The sequence below is a fragment of the Hyperolius riggenbachi genome, chromosome 6 (genome assembly GCF_040937935.1).
Source record: "Hyperolius riggenbachi isolate aHypRig1 chromosome 6, aHypRig1.pri, whole genome shotgun sequence".
NCBI lineage: Eukaryota > Metazoa > Chordata > Amphibia > Anura > Hyperoliidae > Hyperolius > Hyperolius riggenbachi.
Genome location: NC_090651.1, coordinates 94,404,497 through 94,425,016, shown reverse-complemented (window position 1 = coordinate 94,425,016; position 20,520 = coordinate 94,404,497). Strand labels below are relative to the sequence as shown.

General features: G+C 44.5%; 1 protein-coding gene across 3 annotated transcripts in view; it reads left to right on the top strand.

The window, feature by feature from the left end:
• Positions 1 to 679: 679 nt before the first annotated feature.
• LOC137522492 (protein rtoA-like) overlaps positions 680 to 20,520 on the top strand; it is a 63,123-nt gene continuing 43,282 nt past the window's right edge. For 2 of the 3 annotated variants that reach the window (XM_068242562.1, XM_068242560.1), the window contains exons 1-4: positions 680 to 833; positions 5,161 to 5,193; positions 5,345 to 5,377; positions 5,528 to 5,560. In XM_068242562.1, the coding sequence (XP_068098663.1) occupies positions 695 to 833; positions 5,161 to 5,193; positions 5,345 to 5,377; positions 5,528 to 5,560 (238 nt within the window). In that variant the 5' untranslated portion in view covers positions 680 to 694. The remainder of the gene's footprint in view (positions 834 to 5,160; positions 5,194 to 5,344; positions 5,378 to 5,527; positions 5,561 to 20,520) is intronic. The other variant, XM_068242561.1, reaches the window with a different exon arrangement.

The following is a 20,520-nucleotide window of genomic DNA, read 5'->3' as shown; positions in this document are numbered from 1 at the left end:
AGAAGCAAAATCTGGTGGTAATGTGCAAGGCTTTGGAGAAGCAATATCCAGTAAAAAGCAAGGCTTTGGAGAAGCAATATCCGGTAATAAGCAAGGCAATGGAGAAGCAATATCCGGTAATATGCTAGGCTTTGGAGAAGCAATATCCAGTAATATGCTAGGCTTTGGAGAAGCAATATCTGGCAATGTGCAAGGCTTTGGAGAAGCAATAGCCGGAAATGTGCAAGGCTTTGGAGAAGCAATATCTGGTGGTAATGTGCAAGGCTTTGGAGAAGCAATTTCCAGTAAAAAGCAAGGCTTTAGAGAAGTGAAATCCGGTAAAAAGCAAGGCTATGGAGAAGCAATATCTGGTAATATGCTAGGCTTTGGAGAAGCAATATCTGGTGGTAATGTGCAAGGCTTTGGAGAAGCAATATCTGGTGGTAATGTGCAAGGCTTTGGAGAAGCAAAATCCGGTAAAAAGCAAGGCTATGGAGAAGCAATATCCGGTAATATGCTAGGCTTTGGAGAAGCAATATCTGGTGATGTGCAAGGCTTTGGAGAAGCAATAGCTGGAAATGTGCAAGGCTTTGGAGAAGCAATATCTGGTAATTCTCAAGGCTTTGGAGAAGCAATATCTGGTGGTAATGTGCAAGGCTTTGGAGAAGCAATATCTGGTAAAAAGAAAGGCTATGGAGAAGCAATATCAGGCAATATGCAAGGCTATGGAGAAGCAATATCCGGTAATATGCTAGGACTTGGAGAAGCAATATCCAGTAATATACAAGGCTATGGAGAAGCAATATCCGGCAATATGCAAGGCTTTGGAGAAGCAATATCCGGCAATATGCAAGGTAAAAATAGCCTAATAAGTTAAATAGAAAACTGTCTATAACTGTCTTTAAATAACTATGTAGTCATTAAAGTGAATCCGAGATAAACTTTTACTCATTGCATAATTGTGTTCCTTTCATATAGTTTATAGGGCATTCCTCAAGCCATATACTTTTTTGTTTTGTTTTAATACTCTAATTCCCTATAAACTAAACAGTTTCTTCAGAGTGCCTTGGCACTTTGAGCCTTAGTAGCAAGGGCTTATGGGAGCTTAGTCTGGGCAGGTGAAGGAGGAGTTTACTAGCCAGAGATTTTGAGGCAGAGGGGAGAAGGGAGTGAAGTTTTCACAGGCTGAGCACTGGAGATGCTAACAGCTTGCCTGTGTGTAATGTGACAAACAGAACTTGGCCGCTCTCATTGTATCACAGGAATAAATAATCATAAACTGTTAAAGCTGTTTGCAGCTAGATTTGCTGTGTAAACTATCTACACTTTAGATAAGATATATAGACAAGATACTTGTTATAGTTAGTTTTTCATCTCGGATCGGGTAACTCCAAGGACCAAAAAAGATACAAAGGAACCTGGAGCCAATAGCCTAGTATGTGTAAAAGGAAAGCAAAGTAGAAGAAACGACTCTCACTTTTTTTGGTTGAAATACTAATGCAAACACCAATAAGGGTTGCAGAGGAATAACCACCACAGCTCAGGGCTTGTGAGGGTCCTCACTGGTCACACTCCTGGAGATTAGGTAGGCCACTTAAGTTGGGGAACTAAACTTAAATAACAACCTCTCAGAAAGAGAGGTAGTTCGCAGAAATAATTCAATGAGGAGAGGTAGTAGTAGACTAATCTCTCCTGTAGATAAAATAGCCAATACAGCTATAAGTAACTTCTTAAGATTTATTGCACAGAAAAAGGGTTTAGACAACCTGTTTCATGGGTATTACCCACTTCATCAGGTCAATAAAAACCACAACAAAAGTGTCCTTGACTAAGGTGATAGACACTTGAAAGTCTCAGAAACTGTCCACCCAGCATGTTTTATATAATAATATGAATTGTTTACATTTTATAATTAAAGTCCTCTGATCTGACATAACAATTGTGGTATAAAGCCCATGGTAAGCTAGATTATATGTTCCTGAATGTGCTGCCACTGTTTGTTGCCCCTCCCATTCCCTTCCCATTCCCTGCATCCGTTCCTCTTTGTCTTTGATGGGTTCTTCCAGTTGAATGCGATGGAGCGCAATAGAGAACTGCCCAGGAGCACATGCGCAAGCACAGTGAAGGCAAGCGCTCGTTCATGAGCACTTTCCTTCACTGCGCAGGCGCATGCCCAAACTCGCACCTGTCTAGTTCAGAATTGTCCTGCACTGCGGAGGAACTCCTGAGCCACTTCAGAGTATAGGGGATGGGGAACGGGTGGGACCCTGATGACAATGAACAGTGGCAGCATATCCAGGAAAAGGAAATCTAGCTCACCATGTGCTTCAAACAATAGGGTTACCCTGATTCAGGGGTACTTTAGTTAACCATGAAGATAAAAAATAGCAATAATTCACTTGCAATAGATAAGTACTACCATGCTGGATATTGCCCAGATCTGTTCTGTTCATTACATGATTCAGCTAGAAAATACATGTAACCTTATAGGGCAGTGTTTCTAGACATCATTACAGTACATACCCCATAATAAAGACAGTGTCATCTCAAGTACCCCTTAACAAACTAAACTATTATTTGTATCCTAAAACTCACTGTAATATATCTACAATATATAATAATCCTAACATTTATATAGCGCTCTTCTCCTGTTGGACTCAAAGTGCTCAAGAGCTGCAGCCACTATGGGCGCACTCAAGAGGCCACCCTGCAGTGTTAGGAAGACTTGCCCAAGGACTTCTTACTGAATAGGTACTGACCCTAGCCAGTATTTGAACCCTGGTTGCCCATGTCAAAGGCAGAGCCCTATATACAGTATTTACTGTGACAAGTTAAAATACCCCCTAAAGCCAACTCAGGGGTATGTGTACCATGTGTTGAGAACTTAGGTTCTAGCACACTAATGAAAGTCTATGGGGTAGTTCATACCTCCCACGTGGTGGTACGCTGCGCCAGAAGTGCCCTATCTGACCCGCATACATACCTATGTTGCCACGAGGCTCCTGCGGTGAGCTGCAGCGATCTGTGTGAGACTGGAAGTCATGTAAGACTATGGCGACACAGTCTGAAGCCAGCCTCAGGGTCACTTATAAAGAGAACCTAAACTGAGAGGGATATGAAGCAGGGAACACACTTGACTGTTTTTGTGCGCGTTTTCTGCACAGAAAAACTGAGAACTCATGTTAATCAATGTGCTAGTGCACACTTACTGTGTTGTTCGCACGCAGAAAAAAAACTGACATTCTGCATCCTGATTCTGCACATTTTGGCAGTTTCCTCTATCATTTACATCAGCTGCTGTGAAAAAAACGCGCGCGTTTTCCTGCATGGAAACACACTTGGTGTGCAGAAAAAGTATGCAGAAAAACGCACACAGAAAACTGAAAGTCAAGTGTGTTCCCTGCCTCAATGTTTCCATTTAACCATTTATGCTGTGCGGACGTGAGCCACACATCTACAGCGGCAGCTGCTACGGCTGCAGGGACGCGCTAGTCACGTCCCTGCAGTTTGGGGGGCTGTGCAGGCAATCATGTGGGCAGATGCCCACAATCGTGATGTTGCCGGCTACAGGAGGGATTGGCTGCAGGGGACAAAAGTACCCTGTGCCAATCCGTACATGTCCGCTGAGAATAAACACTGTTTTTGTTCAAAACCAGTGTTTACTCTTAAATAGAGCCGCTGCCCTTCCTTCTGCCGCCGCTTTCCACTGCCGTTCGTTAGATTTATGAATGGGAAAAAAGTTCCCATTCATTAATCTCCCCGCAGGACACCGTGATCACAGGTTTCCATTGAAGCCTGCATCAATTCCCTAGTTACAATGTAGCAACACCTACCCTCTTTCCCTGAAAATAAGACGTACCCTGAAAATAAGCCCTAGCTGGAATTTTTAGCATGCTTGAAATATAAGCCCTACCCTGAAATTAATCCCTAGCTAAAGAGGAGGAAGAGGCAGCCAGTAAGTGGGGACAGTGGTACAGTGCCAATCGGGCACTGAACCTGTCATCCCAGCACAGAGCAAGGTTATCAGCTGTGTGCAGGGAAGACAGGGCATGTGCCTGATCAGTAGAGTAGCATACCTTCAAATCCATGAACATCACAGTACAAAGGTGCAGGAAATGATCTACTGAGAGACACTTCCTAATGGAAATATAAGACATCCCCTGAAAATAAGCCCTAGCACATCTTGTAGAGCAAAAATCAATATAAGACACTGCCTTATTTTCGGGGAAAGACGGTATGTAGCGTACTTATACGTTACATAGGTTTTGCTCAGCAGGGACATCTTGCGGCCAAGTAGTAAAATTACTTACTAATCTACTGTCTTTAGGGAATAAAAAAATTATGTATGTCAAGAGGGCATATTATTATAAATGTATGGGCTAAAAATTAGTGATGGAGGATGTAAAACTGAAAAAATTTACCTTTATTTCCAAATAAAATATTGTCACCATACAACATTGCAATAACCGGGACAAATGGACAAATAAAATGTGCAGATTTTAATTACGGTAGTATGTGGTATTTTAAAACTATAATGGCCAAAAACTGAGAAATAATTATTTTTTCAATTTTTTTCTTAATTATTCGCGTTAAAATGCATTTAGAATTAAATAATTCTTAGCATAATGTACCACCCAAAGAAAGCCTAATTGGTGGCGGAAAAAAATAAGGAATAGATCATTTCTTTATGACAAGTAGTGATAAAGTTATTGGGAAATGAAAGGGAAAAGCGCTGAAATGGGAAAATTCCTCTCGTTCATAAGGTAAAAAATACCCGCGGGCTGAAATGGTTAAACAATGCCAGTTGCCTAGCAGTCCTGCTGGTCTCTTTGGCTGCAGTAGTGGCTGAATAACAGACCTGAAGAAAGCATGCAGCTAATCCAGTCTGACTTCAGTCAGATCTGCATGCTTTCTCATGGGCTGTGGCTGAACGTATTAGAGACACAGGATCAGCAGGAGAGTCAGGCAACTGGTATTATTTTAAAAGGAAAATCCATATCGTTCTCAGTTTAGGTTCCCTTTAAGTTTTTCATAGACTGATACCTTCCTGTTCATACCCAAGGCAGGTTTAAATTGTGAAACAAAACCAGCAATACTTTGCTGCTTTGCCCAACCCAATGACAATTTATGAAGGTAACCTTTAAAACAACACAGCACTGACATTTCCCCCCTTATTTCTAGGAGGAAAGCAATCTGGTTTCTTCTATCAACCAGGTAAAGAATATTCCAATACATAAAATACAACACGTGTATGTCAGGTAAAATATGGAATCAATGTTGGAGATGCTTCACATTTATACAGTATTAGTAAATATACATTGAAAGTATTCTACAACTCAAAATATTGTATTTTTCTTAATTTTAGGAGGAATAAAATCAGGTATTTCACATCAGCTAGGTAATATTTTATACTTTAAAGAAATATTTAAATTTTGAGGACACATGACAATATATAAAGCAAGACTGAATAGTAACTGCACAATCATCTAAAAATAAAAAACAGATAAAACTTTATTTAAAAAAAATTAATTGAGATTTTTTTTTCTAGGGGGAATGCAATCTAGTTTTTCATACCAACCAGGTAATATTTTACTACTTAAAGTAAGTTTTAAGATGGATTAAAAAAATGAAACAGATACTCCCCTATGGAGAGGGTAGGCTCTGGGTCCTACAGAGCGTTCCAGTGATGTCACCCGGTAAGCAGTATCCAACCAATTGGTCAAATACTGCTTCTCTGCCACCACGAGAGGCTTTGGAAGTCTTCAGGAGCTCAAGCACTCCCGGAGACGGGCGGCTCACCAATGCTTAGTACGGAGCTGCACATCTTCAGGAGCTGGAAGGCTCTATAGGAACCAGAGTCTTCCCTCTCCATAGGTGAGTAACTGTTTTATTTATTTTCCACAGGCTTAACATTAGCTTTAAACTTGAATTGCAGTCAAAGGGCCATATCCTATTCAAGGTGATAAGTAGCTTGCAGATGCGAGCTACTTATCACCTTGCCATCGTTAGGGAGCATTACTCAGGCAAAAGCCTGAGCGATGCTCCCTTTTACTGAGTGATGGGGAGCGAGGTTTACGCTGTGGTGCTGTCCTTCAGCACCACGGCCTCGCTCCCCACACATGCGCACTCACACGCCGAACATCTACGCCATCTTCTGCCGCAGCATCTGGGGGTCTCATTTAATAAGGAGACCCCCAGAGCTCCCCGTCGGGTCGCAGCACACCCTAGAAGCCCCCCCACATAACTGTGCCGGTCACCCCTGTAAAGATACATACCGCCGCTAATCACCCAACGCCTCTTGCTGCAAATTCTGTTGCGTAATTACAGTGTATCTATGACTGTAATTACTGTTTGCATAGGAGCCCGGGCAAAGCATCTTTGAATCTGAAGCCAAGCTACCCATTGGTCCATTTAATTGTCTCAGACAGCGGACCAATGGGCAGCCCCGGCTTCAGATTCAAAGATGCTTTGCCCGAGCTCCTATGTGGACAGTAATTACAGTTGAATAGGATTAGGCGATGCTCCATAGAACATTTTGGGCAATAGAATATGGCCCAAAATGTTAGAAGATTACAGGTTACTTTTCAGTAAAAAATAATTAAGGCTCCTTTTACACTAAGGCCTCCTTTCCATAAGCAGCTGAAGGAGGTGAATTCACTCCCATCCACTAACCAGGTGCTTGGTAGCGTTCAGCATGGATAGGGTACAGACGGCCCCCTTATGGAGTTGCGTCTGAGCACGACGGTTGCTGTCCTCAGATGTGACATGAGACAAGGTAATGTATCTGCATGTCAAATGTGACACGTGCTGTGTAACCAAACGCTGCCCATCGGCTGCATGTATCTGCAGCTTAATGGCACATGTAGCCGGATGTTGAGAGGCTGATATCGTTGACACACAAGCAGTTCAGCTGCCCATGGAAAACAGACCTAAGTCCATTGCATTGCATTGCACAATATCATCACAACGTACTGCAGTGATATCCCTATGAGGCTTTCACATCAAGTGCAGTGGGTTCCGACAAAGTAAATGCACAGCATGTTGTGCATTAACCAGGTAGTGTGTGTGTTTGCAGTGGCAGTGATGCATACTTTCACTGTTCTGTATGCTTCACTATAATGTACTGGTGCACCATACGTCAATGGAAATGCATATACAGTGCAGAATCACATGAATGCACTTTTACCAATATTAACCCCCTCAAATGAGACTATAGATGAATGGTAATTGAATTAAAAGTCTACCGCTGTTTTGTCATTGTACCTTGATATTCAGTTGGAGCTTAGTGAAAGCGTATGTAAAAGCTGAAGCAGCTGCACAAGTATGTACAGCTTTCCTGAAGCGCACACACGTTACGGTTATCTTGCAAACTGTGTGCAGTATGGGAAATGATAAGTGCAGGGGGCGTTCCTAAGGACAGGCTGAGAGGAGGGGAATTGCCACTTCCTCCCCACCCTTAATTGACATTCTGCTCAGTCGAGTATAAGGCCCCGTCCACACTGCACGCGTTTCCAGCCGCGTTTTGGAAACGCGTGCAGGTGGCCGACACGCACGACATCAGACATTGCATAGAGTGCAATGTCTGATGTTCACACTGCATGCGTTCCGGACCTGTGCGGTCCGGGAACGCATGCTGCACGCATTTTTTGCCAAAACGCATGGCTGTCCCATTCACTTTTCAGTGATGGGATCAGCCACGCAACGCATACAAACGCGGATGGCGTGCGTTCGTACGCGTTGCGTTCCGCGTGCGTGCCCGTCCGCATTTGTAATGTGAACGGGGCCTTACTGCTGAGCAGTGCAAGGACTGCAGGGGATGCTGGAGGGTGAGGATGGTGCTGTGACATATGTCATAGCACCATAAATACGACATCACTAGAAAAAACGAAACAAAAAAAACCACTACGGTTCAGGGATACTTTTTTTACGAATAGTAGAAATTCACTTTCCTTTTAAACTATTTCTCTTAGATAACATGATTACATTTATAGCCACTTATCCCATATTTTATGATGTTTATCAATGCTGCCTCTGCGCAATTTGAAGTCAATTTTAGTGTTCAAAATGAAGTCGAGTACGTGAATAGTGCAGCTAGCCATGAAAACATACTGTTTTGCTTTTAAAGGGACTCCGAGCTCAACATAAATAATAAAATAGTACTCACCTGGGGCTTTCTGCAGCCCAGTGTAGGTTGGGACGTCCCACACCGGCATCCTGGCTCTTCTCCCATCACCTCTTCAGAAATGGCTGGCGGGCGACACTGGGACGAGTGTCGGGCTCCTCTTCCGTAAATGTCATTTGCTGACGTCACACGCCGGCCTCCTCGTGTCATCACGGCGGCCGGTGTGACTGTTCGGCGCATTCGCGATTAAACCGCGCATGCGCCGTATGACAAGGGCCCTGATTCAATGCACTTTTTATCCTGCATTTTCTCCTAGGAGATAATTTTTCATTTAAAATAACTTTTTAGCACTTTGCAATTGAAAAAGTGCTAAAAAGTAAGTGAAACAGCACTGTCGAAATAATTATTTTTATTTTCTTGCTTCCTGGTGGTTTAAAATGCATTTTATTGATAAGGTGAGAAAATATCACCTAGGGGAAAAAAGTAAATTGCATACGGCCCCAGGTGTGAGAATAGTTTTCTCCTAGGTGATATTTTATTTTTAAAATAACTTTTGCATTTGAAAAACAACCAAAAAGTAGGTTAAAAAGTACTGTCAAAATTATTCTGAATATTTTCTTGCTTGCTGGCGGCTTAAACACTTGAGGACTCAGCCTTTACCCCCCCTTAAGGACCAGCGCTGTTTTTTCCATTCAGACCACTGCAGCTTTAACGGTTTATTGCTCGGTCATACAACCTACCACCTAAATGAATTTTGGCTCCTTTTCTTCTCACTAATACAGCTTTCTTTTGATGCTATTTGATTGCTGCTGCGAGTTTTACTTTTTATTATATTCATCAAAAAAGACATGAATTTTGGCAAAAAAATGATTTTTTTAACTTTCTGTGCTGACATTTTTCAAATAAAGTAAAATTTCTGTATACATGCAGCGCGAAAAATGTGGACAAACATGTTTTTGATGAAAAAAAACCCATTCAGTGTATATTTATTGGTTTGGGTAAAAGTTATAGCGTTTACAAACTATGGTGCAAAAAGTGAATTTTCCCATTTTTAAGCATCTCTGACTTTCCTGACTACCTGTCATGTTTCATGAGGTGCTAAAATTCCAGGATAGTATAAATACCCCACAAATAACCCCATTTTGGAAAGAAGACATCCCAAAGTATTCACTGAGAGGCATAGTGAGTTCATAGAAGATTTTATTTTTTGTCACAAGTTAGCGGAAAATGACAGTTTGTCACAAAAAAAAAAAAAAAAGGTTTCCATTTCTGCTAACTTGTAACAAAAAAAAATGAAATCTGCCATGGACTCAACATGCCCCTCAATGAATACCTTGAAGTGTCTATTTTTCAAAATGGGGTCATTTATGGGGTGTGTTTACTGTCCTGGCATTTTGGGGGGTGCGGAATTGTAAGCACCCCTGTAAAGCCTAAAAGTAGTCATTGCACTGTGGGCCTCTTAGCGCAGTTTGGCTGCAAAAAAGTGTCACACATATGGTATCGCCATACTCGGGAGAAGTAGTACAATGTGTTTTGGGGTGTATTTTTACACATACCCATGCTGGGTGGGAGAAATATCTCTGCAAATGACAATTTTTTGATTTTTTTTTACACACAATTGTCCATTTACAGAGTTATTTCTCCCACTCAGCATGGGTATGTATAAAAATACACCCCAAAACACATTGTACTACTTCTCCTGAGTACGGCGATACCACATGTGTGGCACTTTTTTGCACCCTAACTGCGCTAAGGGGCCCAAAGTCCAATGAGTACCTTTAGGATTTCACAGGTCATTTTGAGAAATTTGGTTTCAAGACTACTCCTCACGGTTTAGGGCCCCTAAAATGCCAGGGCAGTATAGGAACCCCACAAATGACCCCATTTTACAAAGAAGACACCCCAAGGTACTCAATTAGGAGTATGGTGAGTTCATAGAAGATTTTACTTTTTGTCACAAGTTAGCGGAAAATGATTGTTATTGGGTTTTTTTACCAAGTGTCATTTTCCGCTAACTTGTGACAAAAAATAAAATCTTCTATGAACTCACCATACTCCTAACGGAATACCTTGGGATGTCCTCTTTGTAAAATGGGGTCATTTGTGGGGTTCCTATACTGCTCTGGCATTTTAGGGGCCCTAAACCGTGAGGAGTAGTCTTGAAACCAAATGTTTCAAAATGACCTGTGAAATGCTAAAGGTACTCATTGGACTCTGGGCCCCTTAGCGCAGTTAGGGTGCAAAAAAGTGCCACACATGTGGTATCGCCGTACTCGGGAGAAGTAGTACAATGTGTTTTGGGGTGTATTTTTACACATACCCATATTGGGTGGGAGAAATATCTCTGTAAATGACAATTTTTTGATTTCTTTACACACAATTGTCAATTTACAGAGATATTTCTCCCACCCAATATGGGTATGTGTAAAAATACACCCCAAAACACATAATACTACTTCTCCTGAGTACTGCGGTACCACATGTGTGGCACTTTTTTGCATCCTAACTGCGCTAAGGGGCCCAGAGTCCAATGAGTACCGTTAGCATTTCACAGGTCATTTTGAGAAATTTGGTTTCAAGACTACTCCTCACGGTTTAGGGCCCCTAAAATGCCAGGACAGTATAGGAACCCCACAAATGACCCCATTTTACAAAGAGGACATCCTAAGGTATTCCGTTAGAAGTATGGTGAGTTCATAGAAGATTTTTTTTTTGTCACAAGTTAGTGGAAAATGACACTTGGTAAAAAAAACCCAATAAAAATCATTTTCCGCTAACTTGTGACAAAAAGCTAAATCTTCTATGAACTCACCATACTCCTAATTGAGTACCTTGGGGTGTCTTCTTTCTAAAATGGGGTCATTTGTGGGGTTCCTATACTGCTCTGGCATTTTAGGGGCCCTAAACCGTGAGGAGTAGTCTTGAAACCAAATGTTTCAAAATGACCTGTGAAATGCTAAAGGTACTCATTGGACTCTGGGCCCCTTAGCGCAGTTAGGGTGCAAAAAAGGGCCACACATGTGGTATCGCCGTACTCGGGAGAAGTAGTACAATGTGTTTTGGGGTGTATTTTTACACATACCCATATTGGGTGGGAGAAATATCTCTGTAAATGACAATTTTTTGATTTCTTTACACACAATTGTCCATTTACAGAGATATTTCTCCCACCCAATATGGGTATGTGTAAAAATACACCCTAAAACACATTGTACTACTTCTCCCGAGTACAGCGATACCACATATGTGGCACTTTTTTGCACCCTAACTGCGCTAAGGGGCCCAGAGTCCAATGAGTACCGTTACCATTTCACAGGTCATTTTGAGAAATTTGGTTTCAAGACTACTCCTCACGGTTTAGGGCCCCTAAAATGCCAGAGCAGTATAGGAACCCCACAAATGACCCCATTTTACAAAGAGGACATCCCAAGGTATTCCGTTAGGAGTATGGTGAGTTCATAGAAGATTTTATTTTTTGTCACAAGTTAGCGGAAAATGACACTTGGTAAAAAAAAACAATAACAATCATTTTCCGCTAACTTGTGACAAAAAGTAAAATCTTCTATGAACTCACCATACTCCTAATTGAGTACCTTGGGGTGTCTTCTTTCTAAAATGGGGTCATTTGTGGGGTTCCTATACTGCTCTGGCATTTTAGGGGCCCTAAACCGTGAGGAGTAGTCTTGAAACCAAATTTCTTAAAATGACCTGTGAAATGCTAACGGTACTCATTGGACTCTGGGCCCCTTAGCGCAGTTAGGGTGCAAAAAAGTGCCACACATGTGGTATTGCCGTACTCGGGAGAAGTAGTACAATGTGTTTTGGGGTGTATTTTTACACATACCCATATTGGGTGGGAGAAATATCTCTGTAAATGGACAAATGTGTGTAAAAAAAATCAAAAAATTGTCATTTACAGAGTGATTTCTTCTACCCATCATGGGTATGTGTAAAAATACACCCTAAAACACATTGGTCTACTTCTCCCGGGTACGGCGATAGCACGTGTGGCACTTTTTTGCAGCCTAACTGCGCTAAGGGGCCCAACGTGCAATGACTACCTTTGGGCTTTACAGGGGTGCTCACAATTTAGCCCCCCCCCCCCCCCACATGACAGGACAGTTAACAAACCCCACAAATGACCCCATTTTAAAAATAAGACACCACAAAGTATTCCATGAGGGGCATGGTGAGTTTATAAAAAAAATTCTTTTTTGTCACAAGTTAGCAGAAAAGGATACTTTGTGAAAAAAAACAAAAAACAACAATTTATGCTAACTTGTGACAAAAAACAAAATCTTCTATGAACTCACCATGCACCTCACGGAATACTTTGGGGTGTCCTCTTTCCAAAATGGGGTCATTTGTGGGGTCTGTCCTGGCATTTTAGGGCCTCTGCAATCATTACATGTATGGCCAGTATTTCTGCTATACTCCTTATATTGGGCATACAGGTAGTGCATTCTGGGCTGAAAGGAAAAATGAACGGCAAACATCCCTTCATTCGCATCGATCAATGTGGATGAACAAATATCTGCCAAAAAATGTGAAACAAAAAGAAAAGAAAGAGGGACATAGGAGCTGCCACCCCAAAAATCCAAACCCACCAGCTCGTATGCCCAGGCAATCCTGATTTATTCATCCACATTGATCGATGTGAATGGAGAAATCATTGCTTGAGTTCTTTTTTGATACAAAGTGCTTGCCAAAGCATATGAACCCCAACACCACACCTTGGCCCATATGCCTCGGCAAACGTATCTTTTTTACTGTGGAGGAGAAATCTCGTCCTACAGCGCTGCATGCACTGATTTTGTGTAACCTGACAGAAGCGCAATGCTTCTGTCAGGATGCACCATCAGTGCTGCAGCTGATTGGTCGGTCGGTCGGTCGGTCTGGATAGAAAAAAGAGAGAAGAAAAACGAAAAAAACAAAAAGGAGGGGAAGGCGTCCGCCTGGACATAGGAGCTGCCACCCCAAAAATCCAAACCCACCAGCTCGTATGCCCAGGCAATCCTGATTTATTCATCCACATTGATCGATGTGAATGGAGAAATCATTGCTTGAGTTCTTTTTTGATACAAAGTGCTTGCCAAAGCATATGAATCCCCAACACCACACCTTGGCCCATATGCCTCGGCAAACGTATCTTTTTTACTGTGGAGGAGAAATCTCGTCCTACAGCGCTGCATGCACTGATTTTGTGTAACCTGACAGAAGCGCAATGCTTCTGTCAGGATGCACCATCAGTGCTGCAGCTGATTGGTCGGTCGGTCGGTCTGGATAGAAAAAAGAGAGAAGAAAAACGAAAAAAACAAAACAAAAAGGAGGGGAAGGCGTCCGCCTGGACATAGGAGCTGCCACCCCAAAAATCCAAACCCACCAGCTCGTATGCCCAGGCAATCCTGATTTATTCATCCACATTGATCGATGTGAATGGAGAAATCATTGCTTGAGTTCTTTTTTGATACAAAGTGCTTGCCAAAGCATATGAATCCCCAACACCACACCTTGGCCCATATGCCTCGGCAAACGTATCTTTTTTACTGTGGAGGAGAAATCTCGTCCTACAGCGCTGCATGCACTGATTTTGTGTAACCTGACAGAAGCGCAATGCTTCTGTCAGGATGCACCATCAGTGCTGCAGCTGATTGGTCGGTCGGTCGGTCGGTCTGGATAGAAAAAAGAGAGAAGAAAAACGAAAAAAACAAAAAGGAGGGGAAGGCGTCCGCCTGGACATAGGAGCTGCCACCCCAAAAATCCAAACCCACCAGCTCGTATGCCCAGGCAATCCTGATTTATTCATCCACATTGATCGATGTGAATGGAGAAATCATTGCTTGAGTTCTTTTTTGATACAAAGTGCTTGCCAAAGCATATGAATCCCCAACACCACACCTTGGCCCATATGCCTCGGCAAACGTATCTTTTTTACTGTGGAGGAGAAATCTCGTCCTACAGCGCTGCATGCACTGATTTTGTGTAACCTGACAGAAGCGCAATGCTTCTGTCAGGATGCACCATCAGTGCTGCAGCTGATTGGTCGGTCGGTCGGTCTGGATAGAAAAAAGAGAGAAGAAAAACGAAAAAAACAAAACAAAAAGGAGGGGAAGGCGTCCGCCTGGACATAGGAGCTGCCACCCCAAAAATCCAAACCCACCAGCTCGTATGCCCAGGCAATCCTGATTTATTCATCCACATTGATCGATGTGAATGGAGAAATCATTGCTTGAGTTCTTTTTTGATACAAAGTGCTTGCCAAAGCATATGAATCCCCAACACCACACCTTGGCCCATATGCCTCGGCAAACGTATCTTTTTTACTGTGGAGGAGAAATCTCGTCCTACAGCGCTGCATGCACCGATTTTGTGTAACCTGACAGAAGCGCAATGCTTCTGTCAGGATGCATCATCAGTGCTGCAGCTGATTGGTCGGTTGGAAAAAAAGAGAGAAGAAGAAAAAAAAAAAAAAAAAAAAAAAAAAAGCAAGCAAGCAGCAAAGCACTTCAATAACATTAACTTTTTAAACTTTATTAAATATGTTCAAACCAAACAATAACATTGGTAACCAAATATTAACTTTTTTGCTTACCTGTTTTTTTTTTTTTTTGTTTTTTTTTACCTGCGAGCTGAGGATAAACTTCTCCTCCCCCATGGGTCAATGTGCAAAGTGCAAATCGCACAGATATGTGGCGAAGTACATTATGCATTCTGTCCCAAGTGAAAGGAGAGGTTTCTGGCAGGCCAGTGTATTTGGATCTCTCAAAACCTGATGTTTGGGTTCACACTGCATACTGGCCTATCCGGTCGGTCGAGCCCGCCGCACCGTCTCGCCCAAAATAGATCTTCAGGGAATACCACAAGAGTAGCATTCGGCCTAGTAATTAACTGCGTCGCCGTAGACTAACATGACTTCCGGGCCGACCCAAATTGCCGCAGAAGCCACGCAGTAACGTAGGCATGCACTAGCGTTAAGTCAAGCACTTCCGGCGTAGGGGGGGACCGCAAAGTGTGACTTTTGCTAGGCAATTTGCCCTAACGCATCGCGCCAGTGTGAAATAGCACTGAGAGACCCTTGTGTGCCTACTGCTGTGTCTGTAGTTCCCTAGGTTCTAAAAGTGTGCCTTCTCGTGGTACCTCTCATAACACTCCCCTAGGCATAGGCCAGGCTGGTCAGGACAGCGGGGACAGTAAACGGGGGTGTCACGCCTTATTCCAGCCTTGCTGCAGACACGACATCTTTTTCTGGGGTTGCGTTGAGTTGGGGTACTGGGAATCGGGTAGGCGTAATGCCTTCCATGCAGCCGGCTAGTTGCATTTGGGGGTTGGGCTCTGTCACCTTCTGGATAGAGGAGTGCCGAAACAATGTCTTCCTGGAATTGAAGGAAAGATCCAGTTCTCCCAGCCTTACTGTAGAGAACAAAGCTGTTGTACATCGCCAATTGAATTAAATACACAGACACTTTCTTATACCAGCGTCTGGTTTTCCGGGAAATTAAATAGGGCCCTAACATCTGGTCATTGAAGTCCACCCCTCCCATGTTGGCATTATAGCTGTGGACGGCGAGGGGCTTTTCAATGACCTCTGTTGCCCGTGTAATTTGTACTGTCGTGTCTGTGTGAATGGTAGACAGAAGGTAAACGTCCATCTTGTCCTTCCATTTCACCGAGAGCAAGTCATCGGTACACAAGGCGGCCCTCTCCCCCCGTTGAAGTCTGGTGTTAACGAGCTGTTGGGGGAAGCCCCGGCGACTAGGCCGCACGGTGCCACAGCATCGGATTCCTTCTAACTTTAAGTGCTGAAAGAGGGCCACACTTGTGTAAAAGTTGTCCACATAAAGATGATACCCCTTCTGGAACAAGGGTGACACCAAGTCCCACACAATCTTTCCACTGCTCCCCAGGTAGTCAGGACATCCGACCGGCTCCAATTTTAAGTCTTTTCCCTCATAGACCCTAAAACGAGATGTATAGCCTGTGGCCCTATCACAGAGCTTATACAGTTTCACCCCATACCGGGCGCGCTTGCTTGGGATGTACTGTTTGATGCCAAGGCGCCCGGTAAAATGTACGAGGGACTCATCTACACAGATGTTCTGTTCAGGGGTATAAGCATCTGCAAATGTGGATGACAGGTGGTCTATGAGGGGCCGAATTTTGTGGAGCCGGTCATAAGCTGGGTGGTCTCTTTCATGACAGGTGTCGTTGTCATTGAAATGCAGGAAGCGCAGGATGATCTCAAATCGCGTCCTGGACATGGCAGCAGAGAACACGGGCATGTTATGTATTTGGCGTGTAGACCAATAAGAGCGCAATACATTTTTTTTAGTAATACCCATGTTGAGGAGAAGGCCCAAAAAAATTTTAAGTTCGGAAACTTGGAGTGGTTTCCACCGAAAAGGCTGGGCGTGGCAGCTTTTCGGATGGGCGGTTATAAATTGTGTGGCATATAGGTTGGTCTCAGCCACAATTAAGTCAAGGAGATCCTGGGTGAGGAACAGTTCAAAAAAGTCTAGGGCCGATCCTAGTTCAACTGTCTCCACCTGGACTCCAGACTGGGCGGTGAAAGGGGGCAGTATGGGTGCGGCGGGATCAGGGGAATGCCAATCAGGGTTTGCCAGCACCTCTGGAAAACCAATGGGAGTACGGGCCCGTCTACTTGGTGGCTGCGGATCGGATCTTAATTCACGTACCACCGAACCAGTTTCTACTTCCAGGATGGTGTCCGCCACTTCATCAGGGTCTTCTGCGGAAGTACTGGTGTTGATAGGCCCAGGAGATGCTGCGCTGCTGGTGCATGCCTCACCAAGAAAAATCAGATCAGCGCCACTCTGCTGCCCTTGAGACTGATCTTCCGCCACCTGCAGTCCAGTGACATGGGGTGTGGTACGCCTGGCTCTAGCCGGGACCTCAACCTCGTCATCGGAACTATCGGTCTGAGAGCCACTGCTGTCTACAGGATCGTACTCTGAACCCGAAGATTCGTCGAATAAGTCGACCCAATCATCCTCATCCGACTGGTCCATGTACCTGTAGATGTCTTCATTGGAAAACCTCTTTTTTGCCATGGTGGCCTGTTAAATTTAGGAGGTATTCCTCTGAGACTACCCAGGAAAAGAGCACCTACCTAGCGAAAGGGAGTACTTGAGAGGTAGAAAGCTGTGGTCACTGAGTTTAGATAAAAAAAATCAAAACTGATGTTTACAGTGCCACAGCTTGTGTACAGTGTTTTTTGCAGTGATCAGAAAAAAGAAATTTCTGTCACTGCGGTGGGGCGGGCTGAACGCAGTGCAGGCGAACGATCAGGTCTGATCGGGCAAACACTGCGTTTTTTTGTGGATCCTAGAGACCCTAATATAGATCTGACTGTGATCACTAATAATCACTTACAGATACTATATAGTACCAATGCTGATTAGCGACAGTGATGACGCTAATTAGTGACTGTGGTGCAGTGGGCTGAGCACTAACTGACACTAACAACCCTTTTGCTTAGCTAACTGGCCTAACTGTTTGTTACCACTAGTGATACTAAAAAAGTTTTTAGATCACTAGGATAGTGATAGTGATGGTGATGGTGAGGGGGGGGGGGGGGGGTTGGGGATCAGAGAGCAATCACAAATAATCAAAAACAATCACGAGACAATTACAACACAATTACAGCAATCGGCGCAATCAAAGCCAATCACGGACCAATTGAATCCAATAACGTGACAATCAAAAACCAATTACGTGACAATTGAAGCCAATCACACGACAATCGATGCTAATCACAGGGCAAAACAGCCAATCAGTGGGCAATTGGCACAATCAAAACCAATTACGGGCAATTGAAGCCAATCACGCGACAATCGAAGCCCAATTACGTGACAATCGAAGCCAATCACACGACAATCGATGCCAATCACAGTGCAATTGAGACAATTGTAGCCAAACAAAGCACAATCAAGCCTTACAGACAGGAGATAAGATACACAATGGCAGGGGGGAGAATATACGCAATCAATGAACTAGGACGGTGTGGGGAGGATCGGAAGGGGTGGGGGGTGATCAGATACCCCTAAGGGGTAGTTGGGGGTCTAATCTGATGGATAGGAGTGACAGGTGGTGATAGATGGGTTATTGACGGGTGATAAGTGGGTGTTTACAGGGAAAAACAGATGTAAACAATGGACTGCTGATGTGATCAGGGGGGGTGTCTCGGAGGGATCTGAAAGGGTGGGTGGGTGATCAGAAGCCCCTAATGGGCAGTTGGGGGTCTGATCTGATGGGGGGCAGTGGCAGGTGGGGACAAGGGATGATTGACAGGTGACGGATAGGTGATTGACAGCTGATCAGCGGGCAATTACAGGGAAGATAGATGCAGTATACGGGGGGGGGGAGATCTGAAGGGGTGGGGGGTGATCAGATACCCCTAAGGGGCAGTTGGGGGTCTGATCTAATGGGGGGCAGTGACAGGTGGTGACAAGGGATGATTGACAGGTGACTGATAGTTGATTGACAGCTGATCATTGGGGAGATAGACAGATGCAGGGGAGATAGATAGGTTCAGTATACAGGGGGGGGGGGGTCGGGGGGAGATCTGGAGGTGTGGGGGGTGATCAGATACCCCTAAGGGGTAGTTGGGGGTCTGCTCTGATGGATAGGAGTGACAGGTGGTGACAGGGATTGATTGATGGGTGATATGGGGGTTGGTTAGGTCTGATCTGCGTGCTGCAGGGGGGTACAGGGGGGTGTCTGATGGGTGCTGCGGGTGATCGGGGGGTCTGTGGGGCTCCTAATGTGTGCGTGTGTGTGTGCTTACTGTGCCTGCTCTCCTCGCTGGTGGTCGATCGCTAAGTGTGACCACCAGCGGGAGGCAGGCAGTATAATACAGTTTGTTACGTAAACAAACTGTATTATACCTGTTCTATTGGCCGATTTGAATTTTTACAGCCCGCCGGCGCTGCTGATTGGCCGGCGGGCTGAAGTCACATGGGGGCCGAAGAGTGTGACGTAGCGATCGCGCGGCTGTAGCCGCGCGATCGCTCGTTAATTAGGCTGCAGCCGGCGACGCAGTACTGCGTCGCTGGTCCTGCAGCTGCCACTTTGCCGACGCACGGTATAAGCGTGCGGTCGGCAAGTGGTTAAAAGGCATTTTATTTATAACTAGCAGACCCAAGCCCGTTTAAAAACGTGGTCTAGGTCTGTGTTTCTCGCAGGCCCACCGCATGTTACTGCACATGCATGCACCTGCCTCACCCTTGCGTGCTGCACCCAGCCGCCCGCTCACACGCCCGCCCAGCTCCCTGGCCCTGTCCTCCTGTCTCTCTGACAGCTACACAGGGACAGCGTGACACAGGGACACAGGGAGATTTTTTATAGAGGATGTGGAGATATTATCTGTATTAAGAATGTAGCTTAAGAACATTTATTTTTCTAATGTTAAGGAGAAATACAATCTGGGAACTGCTTCACTTACACACAAACGTTAGTGTTAAGGGCTATTGATTGTGTTTCATGTGTGAATATGTACTCCTTTTACTTAATGAATAGTACAATGCTGGGTAATAACTATCCCACACAGTTGTGCAAGGTTAAACTTGTTTGAGCTTTTTTTATCATCTTTATGTTCTTTTCTCCTGATCGGAATAGTGACTTTAGATGTGATAAGCGTTACTTAACATAAAAAATGATTGCTAAACTTAACTTGACCTAAACTTAACTTGACCTTGACCTAGGTGATAAAAATCAATTCTTTAGTACAGAATGGTAACTTTCATCCATCATTTTTGTTATTTTTGTATTATTGTTTTAAAAATACTTTTATCTTGTTTTTTAACCCTTTGGGGAGCGGCTGCCTACCCCTCCCCCTTAAGGACCAGGCATTTTTGCTCAAGGGGGGCATGTTTGGGGGGTCGGCAGCCGGATCCCCAGTGGGGCTTGCTGGGCACAGTGTCCCCCCTGTAGCCCATTGTCCCCCCTATAGCTGGCAGCCATTACTCACCTTCCAGGCTACATCGATGAGCCGCAGTGGCCCCTCCACCCCGGCCGGCATCTCTGCTCGTACTGCTGCTCAGTTTCGGGTCGCGGCTTGATGACGTCATCAAGCTGGGACCCGGCACTGACATCAGAGAGAGTGGGGATGCCGGCCAGAGCGGTGGGGAGCGCCAATTGTTGTGGGAACGGCAGGGAGGTGAGTGGATCCTCTTCTCCCCCCCCTACCTCTGCAGCTGCCAGCGGTAGGGGGGGAAAAGAGTGGATCGCAGTGATCACGTGATGAGGAGCAATACGCAATGGCTTCTAATCACTGAGGGGAGATGTCAGCTGTCATATGACAGCTAAATCTCCCCTCTCGGGTGCGCATGATCGCGTCGGGAGCGGAAATGGTGGGTGGCATAGATCATAGATCAGCCACAAGTGCGGCGTAGGCTCTAATA